The sequence below is a fragment of the Solanum tuberosum genome, unplaced genomic scaffold, assembly GCF_000226075.1.
Source record: "Solanum tuberosum cultivar DM 1-3 516 R44 unplaced genomic scaffold, SolTub_3.0 scf00112, whole genome shotgun sequence".
In the NCBI taxonomy this organism is placed as follows: domain Eukaryota; kingdom Viridiplantae; phylum Streptophyta; class Magnoliopsida; order Solanales; family Solanaceae; genus Solanum; species Solanum tuberosum.
This window is the reverse complement of record NW_006239035.1, coordinates 1,347,662-1,357,556: the sequence shown is the minus strand read 5'-3', so window position 1 is coordinate 1,357,556 and position 9,895 is coordinate 1,347,662. Positions and strand designations below refer to the sequence as shown.

The 9,895-nt window shown below is 36.8% G+C and overlaps 1 protein-coding gene across 3 annotated transcripts in view; it reads right to left on the bottom strand.

Moving 5' to 3' along the window:
- LOC102577643 (DNA-binding protein-like) overlaps positions 1–8,607 on the bottom strand; it is a 12,179-nt gene extending 3,572 nt beyond the window's left edge. The window contains exons 1-5 of one of the 3 annotated variants that reach the window (XM_006349565.2): positions 8,189–8,607; positions 4,140–4,635; positions 3,517–3,599; positions 3,311–3,441; positions 2,242–2,338 (exon numbers count right to left, since the gene is read on the bottom strand). In XM_006349565.2, the coding sequence (XP_006349627.1) occupies positions 2,242–2,338; positions 3,311–3,441; positions 3,517–3,599; positions 4,140–4,635; positions 8,189–8,500 (1,119 nt within the window). In that variant the 5' untranslated portion in view covers positions 8,501–8,607. 3 annotated transcript variants of the gene reach the window in all.
- Between the last annotated feature and the right edge of the window lie 1,288 nt (positions 8,608–9,895).

Sequence of the window (9,895 nt, the reverse complement as noted above, 5' to 3'; positions counted from 1 at the left end):
AGAACCCCCCCCCCCGCCTCAAACCCCTGTTTGCAGGGAAGAAACCTTTCAGTGATTTATTGATTAAGAACTGAAAATCTTACCATGGAAATGCAGTATCTTACCCAATGAACCCACCTCCTTCCAAAGCCTATAGATGAGAGCATTTTCAGCAAAAATCTCAATTTACATGGGTAATATGCCTTCTCAATATTCAATTTGCACAAAATTCCTACCATCCCTAGAGTAATTCTTGAATCTACCGCCTGATATGCAATTAGGATAGCATCCACTATTTGTCTGTTTTTTATGAAAGCCATCTATTGAACATCTACTAGCTTATCAACAACTCTTTTCAATCTTTCTGTCAACACCTTTGAGTCTCTAAGTTCCTTGGCTCCATTCTTCTTTAGAATCAAAGCAATGTATGTCGCATTGAAACATTTTTCAAAAACACTAGAGTGGAAGTACTTGAAGGTTTCCATGATATCCTTTTTTACTACATCCCAACATTTGATATAGAACCCAATTGTGAAGCCATCTAGACCAGGAGCTTTGTTCATTGCACACATCTTCAAGCATGAAAACACTTCCTGTTCCTCAAACTCCCCTTGTAGAGCTTCTCTTTTATCTTCAATGATCACTGGACAATTGATCGAGTTACTTGAAGGTCTACAACCTCTGTTTTTTAAATACAACTTCTGATAGAAACCAGTAATTTCCCCTCTTATCTCAGTGGATCCATTAAAATTTCCTCTTGAATCATCAGTTGGTCAATATTGTTGCTTCTTTTGTGTGCATTAGTCACTTTATAAAATACTTGGTATTTTTGACCCCCTCTTTCAGCCGAAGTGCCCTTGATCTTTATCTCCATACTATCTCTTCATTTTTTAGGTGTTCTTCATAATCCATTAGAAGAGATGCCTCCAAGGGTGCCTCGGCTTCTGTTAAAGTCATGTTATCCATTACAGCATCTACAGTGGCTAACTGGCTCAGTATTTGGACTTTTTGTATTCCCAGATTGCCTAAGTTTGTGCTGCTCCACTCCTTTTTCCTTCCTTCAGTTTGCCTTTTAAGGCCTTCAATTCACATCCCAGGATGTAATCAGGCTGCCTAGTGAAAACAAAAGACTCCCACCATCCTATTTCCTCCCATACATGTTCTCTTTCTAGTTTGCAATTTGGAGCATATACTCCTGTAATATGACAATTATAAACAGACCATCAACTTTGCAGGTAAGAGCGTATGAGCCAGTTTCCAGAACTTACCCTCTCCATGATGGACATCATCAGAATGTCCCCCTCTAGTGCCACTAGCTTGAAGACAGGCGTACTTGACCCATCTTGCACCCCATAATTCTTTTATCATATCTTTAACCTCCCCCTCTAGCTTAGATTCTTGTAAACAAACTATATCTGCATTCCAGTTGAGAATTAAGCTCTTCATAAATTTTCTTTTCTCCCCACTATTTAGGCCCCTTACATTCCAGGACACAAGTTTTACTTCCATTGTAAAAACTTGTCCTCTTTTCCCCTCTCCCTTTTTCCATCACTCTTGAAATTGATGTCAAAAGATGTGAGCCTTAGAGCTCCCTTTTCCCCTTGTATCTAGGCCTCTTGATAATGGAGTCATTCTCCATCTTTCTAGCCTGCTTAACTCTAGTGACTCCTCCTTGTGCCCTTGAAAATCGACCCCAAACATTTTCCCTCTCTTGTTTTGTTGCACAAAATACCTAGTCTAAAGAAATGTTTTCCAAAGATAAGTGGAAAATCACTTCCCTGGGATCCAAGGAAAATCATTTCCAGGTATAAACTAGATCTGAAATCCAAAAATATAGGTCAACTACTAAAAAAGTGCATAAACCATGTCACTCTTGAGCTCTAAATGTTTCAATTACATCATAGTGGGGAAAATCTAAGAGTAATACTAATATGAGTCGGTCGTTATTTTTTATTTTTTTTTGAGAAAGGTAACTTGTATTATCAACAGAGGAATACTCCAGGAGTAGTCAAGTAATACTTACAAAACAAAGATCACAGAAGTGTAAAAACTAGCCTTCTATAATCTTACAAGTCGGTCGTTATTTTACAGCACATCCTCCAGAACCAGTGAGATTATGTAAAAGAAAGCATCCAATGTAGTCAATAAGGAAAGGTAAGACACCAAATAAATTCTAAATTTATTTGGTTACACCATTAAAAAATTGATTTATCAATGGACAGCTTACTTTATAAAAAAAAACATATTCGGTTTGGTACATACCTGCTTGTTTGCTGGATTTCGACCCCAGGAAAGACGAACTGTCTGAGTTCCAATAACTGTTCCATTCAATTTTTCTATTGCATCCTCTGCTGCACTCCTATGGAACATAACATGCAAGTAGGTTAGGCAACATCAACACTACGTCCATCCAGTGACAACGACACAAAATACCTCAAGGGTGTTCAAGATTAAATATATATGTATACAAAGTAATATTTGACCTATATACACAGTATAATTTTCTGGCGAAGGGTGTTCAACTGACCATCCCCTGCCTCCACAGAAACAGTAGTAACAACAAAAATTGCCTATATACATCACTTTAGTTTATCAGTGAGTTCATGCAGCAAGTTCAGTTTCAACTGTTGGCTAGGTTCTAATAATATGATTAGTTGATTACCTCTTCGGGTGATTTCATGTTGGTTATAAATGACATATTTTACTAGAAGGCCATTTCATAGCCCAGAGGAAGAGTTCTTCTGGATTTAGAAATTATGTTTTCCTTTCGTTCAAGCACGGAAAAAATCAGTACATAGAATTTTCCATTTTGAAACAATTCAAATTTAGTAACCAAGATATATTCTTCATCAATCTGTGAACCTCTATTTCTTTCTCAGAAATACAGTTGCTAGCTAACAGGAAAATATCTTGTTTCATATGTTATGATCAGTATGTTACCCTGATAACTGAGGTTGCAGATTCATAAGTAACAACAATAAACCCAGTGTAGTCCCATAAGCGGGGTTGGGAGAGAGTAGAGTGTACAAAGACCTTACCCCTACCTCAAGGAGGTAGAGAGGTGTTGCAGATTCTCAAGTATCACAAATAAAGCCAAACCAAACACTAAGAAAATACTAAACTAGTACCAGCCTAAAAGCTCCAACCATTTTCATTCATTGATAGTTTCGTAGGTTCTATCAAATCAGACCATATAAAGGGAACTCCAAGACTTCAATCTGTCCCCACTATTCCTGAGTCGTGACAGTCACTTCTCATTGCCTTATATACCAATACATTGTACTAAATTTCTAAATATCAGTTATTCATGTTTAGCAATATCGCACATTACCTTTCTGAAAATTGTACAAAACCACATCCTTTTCCAGCTGGAATTTTCACAGAAACTACATTGCCAAACTGGCTAAATGACTGCCTGAGTTCTTCATCAGTAACATCAGAGTCAAGTCCACCCACAAAAACCTACACAGTAAATCAGAAGTTTGAAAGCTAATTGAGTAACTAGGGCCAATTTCCACAAGAGAGAGAAGCACCCACTGTTGTGTTTGATAAATCACTATCAGTCTGGGAAGTCTGGGTTGCAGCACCATTTGATGCATGTCCACCTGCTAATATTACAGCTGAAAAAGAGTGTCAGCAGTTCCAACACCTCAAGAAGAAAATAGAAGAATAAGATCCAAATATTTTGACAACAAAAACAAATGTAGGCACATAGGTAAGAAGTATAACTACCAGAAGATGGTCAAAACTGTTCAGCCAGGTAAAAGATATAATGCCTCCTTCAAATTAAATATGCTATTACATTGATCAGTGATCAAGTTGATTAACTTCCAGAGTTAATGGAAAAGTAAGACAGTAAAACTGCAATATATGGATAATAAGTGAAAGATATATAGTAATGTCCACATAGTAGAGAAAATGATTAGAATGACCCTGTGGAAAATAGCTCATTCAATAAAGAATGAGGGACTATGAACAACAAGAAATTATGATAATTTGATTCACTATATTCGGTACAGTATATATCGGAAACAACCTCTCTACCTTATACGAGGTAGGGGTAAGGTATGTGTAAGCCCCACTTGTGGGATCACATTAGGTATGTAGTATACTCAGTATAGTAAATGACTTGCAGCAAAACAGGATACAATATCTTGTACCTTGTGAAGAATATTGTTGCATGGCTGATGGTTTCTTTGGAGTAGCAACACCAATACGCATAGCCCTGCTAGAACAATATATGCCATTCATTTCAGTCATGGCTCGAGACCTCTCACTTTCGTCATCAAACCTAACAAAGCCATAGCCTTTTGAACGACCCGTGTTCGAATCTATTACTACTTTTGCACCTTTCACAGATGGATATCTACTGGAGAATGTGTCACGCAACATTGTATCAGTGACATCAGAGGCCAAATCTCCTACAAAAATTGATAAATCAGACCCAGAACCAGCAGCAGCACCAACATCTGCACGCTTTTCACCAGTGCTAAAGGCTGACCAATTTAGGCGGAAAGGTTGCTCTGCATTTGGCATCATGGTGCCATTGTAGCTCTGTAGGACTTTTTCTGCAGCTTCATGGGTATTGAACTCAATAAACCCATAACGCTCTGATTGACCAGTCTGCTTATTTCGAATGACCTTCACAGAAATAACCTGCATGTTTTATGATAAGTGATCAACCAAGAGAGCTTATGCAGATCATTGCTATTGCACTAGCTGATTAAACACCATAATCCATGCTTATTTTGACATGGCACCTAGTTCAAAAGTGGTATTTCAGGAGGAATTTTCTACTATATTTTTTTTATTTATACAAGATTTCTTAAATTACCTATCAAAACAAATTATTATATGAAATTGTCTCTCACAGTGGTTTTCATTCTCTTATTATATCTACCACCCATTCTATTGCATGATGTGACAGAGCCTTAGGTGGCTATACACTCAAAAAAATTTCAATCAATCCCCTCTTTTCACCCATCATATATAAGTATAATAACAGATCCTCACTTTTCTGATATACATAAGACTGTGCTACAAAAAACACATAACTGCAGATTGTGTATATCCCCACTAATATCTAGCATAGCATGTACATCATGTGTGAGGGACAAATTGCACCAAAAAGCTAGCAATGCAATATATTTGTGTTTAAGACTAAGTATGCTTCTAGTTATGTATTCAAAAAATTTGTTGTTTTCATTCAAGCCATACAGTCCCCTAATTGCTCGGGGGTAGTGTTCCAAATCTTCTGGAAATTCTCATTGGGCCCCTGTTTTCCCCATCCAAGCAATAGGTCTACAAGAGAGCATGGTAAGGCCAGCTTAGGGTCGGCTCAATAAGATTGGTGGCCTAAAGCCAAACTTCAATGATAGGCCTTGTTATTAAAAAAAAAAAAATCATATGTATTTTTATTTGAAATATATATTTTTAGTTTTTGAGATGTCAAGTTGTTAATAATTTTCTTATAAACCATTTAATCTTCCCTGACACATTGTTGATCTTGGGTAATAGAAATTAATTCAAGAAGTTATCAATAATTTTTTGATGCTTCAATTAACTTGTTGCAACTCATGAAACTTCAGAAAAAAGTAAATGTAGAATGTAAATAACTCCAAATTTTGCATTCATGATAATGGTTTAGGGGAAGTTATTTCTCCTTCTCCAAATTTTTTTCAAACAATTACATAAAACTAAAATTTATCTTCTAATTTTGTAAAATATTTTACCTTTCTACTTTGAAATATTAAATATCTTTCAAAAGAAAAACTAACATACAAATTTATTAATAGTAATAAAAAATAGGGTCCCACTATAAATGATTGTGGTGGATGGACAAGATCCCTTTTTCGTATCAGACCGAGCCTTGAGATAGAAAAAAAAATCTTTCTAGAAAGTGTTTCTCCGTGTAATGGGAATTAATGGGCATTACCTGACACGACTTCGGATTAATAGAGGGGTCTCACTACTAATACTAATCACCTAATGAAAAATAAAAAATGAGGCCCCAAAAGCTTTGCTTGAGCGGCTTCACTCTCTAGCCGACCATGGGCTTGCTCAAGCCAAGTATAGGCTTACTCAAGCCAACGCATGAAATTTTAGAAAAAACATATAACCCCAAATTTTGCATTCATGATATAAGGGTTTAGGGGAAGTTATTCTCCTTCTACAATTCTTGTTCAAACGATTACATCAATCACAAAACTAAAATTTATCTTCTAGTTTTGTAAAATATTTTACCTTTCTACTTTGAAATATTAAATATCTTTAAAAGAAAAACTAACCTATAAATTTATTACTTCAGTAAAAAAGTAGGGCCCCACTATAAATGATTGTGGCGGGATGGACAAGATCCCTCTTTCCATAAGAGGTATCAGGGTGGGTCGAGGGTTGAAATAGAAAAAAAAACTTTCTAGAAAGCCCTCCTCCATTTAATGGGCCTTACCTGACACGACTTCGGATGAATTGAGGGGGCTAAATACCATTACCGAACACCTAATGAAAAATAAAAATGAGGCCCCCAAAATTTTGGGGCCTAAAGCTTCACTTTAGCAGCTTCACCCTCTAGTTGGCTTTGGGCCTGCTCAAGCCAAGTAGGGGCAAAAGCATACACCAAATCTGATTTGTACCTTACAGTGCAAGGAAGGGTGACGTCCATTTAGGTTAAACAAAAATCAACACATGCAGCTTGGAGTATGATGAACTAGTTCTATGCTATTAAACCCCACATGAACACTTTCTTATCATTTTTACCAATTTGCATCGCCAATTAAAATCAGGTGTGAATTTTTGAAGGTAGTAAAATGTATTTAACTCTTCCAAATCCTAATTATCGTAGAAGCAGCAAGACATTCTTAGTTTACCGATAAAAATTACATGTTCAACTTTTGAGTCTCCATTCAAACAGATGGCCAAAAGGGAGGTTGGGGGGGGGGGGGGGGCCAGACAAGAAGGCACCAACATAATCATCCAACCTTCACAAACAACATTCAAACTGTCATTTCCAGTACTAACCCTGAAGACAATGATTGGGAAGAAGCCACAGATTCATTAAGACATGCAAGATCAATCATAGAGTTTCGTCTTTCATTCTATATAGCCTGTTTAACTCTAAAGTAAGCACTTCTTAAATAATAAGCTTTTGGCTTCCTAGAAGTTTGGCTAAACAAACTATTAATCTTACTTGTGGATGTATGATGTTTAAGAGGTTCTGAGATTCTCTGTGATGATTTTGCTTTCTCTTATGATGGATCATTCTGTTTAACTTTGGATTAAATTGTGTTCCTTTCTGATACTTCACAATTAAAAAAAAAAAAGATAAAGAAAAGGTTAAGAAAAAGATGAGATGAAATGAACTGAAAGGGAACCTCCTCAACTCATTTGTAAGCCCAACCGAGTTACACACCCAAGAGGATTTTAAAGTATCCCCTTTTCTTTTTCTGAAATAGGTAACTTAGGATTTTAAAGTATTCCTTGTCTGTCATCGGCTGGGGGGGGGGGAGGGGGGGGGAGGAGGGGGGGGGGGCGGGGGGGGGGGGGGGGGATACCACATAATCCAACGAATCATTCTTTGAATCTCAGTAGCTTATTTTCCCATCAAATGGAATCTCGTTTCTGGTAACGTCTTGCTCACGGTCAATGGCACATTAAATGGGAAATCATGCAGGTTTTAGAGGTTTACTTTCTAAATTTTCAATCCACTATACCTCAATCTAAAACTAGTCAGAATCCACTTTTGTAACCTTATCCATCCTTCTTTATTCGAGTCCATTTCACAGCACACACACAAATATGGCTGAAACTACATCTCAATTGTCAATCTCAAACAAGCCAGGATCAACTTTATGAATCCTTTGTTCATTCCACCCTATTTCAGTCCACTTGAAATATACCAGTAGCTATACCTCAATTTGAAACTAATCGGCATCTAATCAGCATCGACCTTATGAATGCTCTTTTCATTCCCTAGAGCTATGAGAGAAACTATATCTCAATCTCAAGTTTTTCGGGATCCGCTTTATAAATTCCGCTCATTTCAGGCTAATTTCATTCCAAAGACTATATAAGCAAATGCAAGAGAAAGAAACTATATATCAATCTCAAGCTATTCGGGACCGATCCAGTTTATGAATTCAGCATAATTTCATTGGAAAAGAAACTCTAACTAAACAAATGTAAAAGAAAGAGAGAGAAAAAAAGGAAAAACCTCTCCAGCTTGAGCGAAGCATGTATGAAGATAACCTTCATCCATCCACTGCTGAAGATCGCCAATCCAGATCGTCCTGTTATCTTCGCTTCCGTTCTGCTGAATCTGAATCATCTGCTGCTGTTGTTGATGATAGTAGGGCATGTACTGTTGACCATACATCATCTGTTGCTGCATTACCATTGCCGCCGCTGGTGGATACTGCTGCATCGCCATCCATTGCTGCTGATACTGCTGCATCGCCATCCACTGTTGCTGCTGTTGTTGCTGCAACTGCTGTTGTTGTTGTTGATTCATGTCGCCGCCATTCATCTTTCCACACTTCCTCTTTCTCTCTCTTAGTATCAGGAGGGTATGGTTTTTTTAGAGAGAGAAAATGAGGCAGGAGAGACAGAGAGAAAATCGGCTTACGAGCTAAATAGAGAGAGATACATATTAGAGGGAATCTAGGGTCGGTCTTCGTGCGTAACGATGCTGAAATATACACCGTTGATTGAAATTCAAGGGTTTTACAGTAGGCGTTGATAAGGAGTTTGATTAGGATATCCTAGTTAGACCAGGTGAGCAGTGTATGGGGTGGGTCCCGGCCTTTGTCTCACCAAAACTTAACTTTGAAGTCAAACATAGATCATATATATATGGAAAGAGTGAAGTTCGTTTGATAGCCAATAGAATTATGTAAGTATTAGTAATACGTATATTAGTTATCAAGAAATTTATGTATTATTTTATATAGATACTAGTTACGAAAGGTTCAGTTATTTATGTATAATTATTTCATTTTCTATTCTGTAAAAAGATAATATATAGGTTTTTTTAATAATTTATACATATATTAGTTATGAGAATTTTTAAATAATTAATCAAACATTGTATTTATTTTATGCATGAATGTATTACGAGTGCTCTGTTTTTGGAAAAATAAAGAATATTGTTATAGAATCAGCTGTTTTAGGAATAGAATACAATAAGTTTTGTGTCTTGGTCAAATGATGATGTGGGGCGATAAGGGATGTTTTATCTAAATTAGGCAAAAAGAACTTGATTAATCCGCTATTGTGTTGTAATCAGATGACGTGGGGCGATGAGAAGTGCTTTATCTAAACTAGAGAGGAGAACTTGGTTAATCCGCTATTTTAGGAATAGAATAGAATAAATTATGTCCTAATTAGATGACGTGGGGCGATAAAGGTGTTTTATTTAAATTAGGCAGAAGAACTTGGTTAATCCGCTTCTTTAGGAATAGAATAAAATAAGTTGTGTCGTAATCAGATGACGTGAGGCGATGAGGGTGCTTTATCTAAACTAGATAGGAGAACTTGGTTAATCCGCTACTTTAGGAATAGAATAGAATAAGTTGTGTCCTAATTAGATGACGTGGGGCAATAAGGGTGCTTTATTTAAATTTGGCAGAAGAACTTGGTTAATCCGCTATTTTAGGAATAGAATAGAATAAGTTGTATTCAATTAGATGTCGTGGGGTGAAGGGGATGCTTTATCTAAACTAGACAGGAGAACTTGGTTAACTTTCCTACTTTGATAGCATCTTTGAACGGTAGATACTCATAACCTAGTAATGAAGGAATGACTCTACTAAGTGAGAATGAGTCCTCGTAAGGCCTCTTGCCTCTTAGCCAACTATCAAACATGATATTATTTATGTAGTATTTATACTTGTATAACTCATCGGGGTAGAAAGCAGAGGCG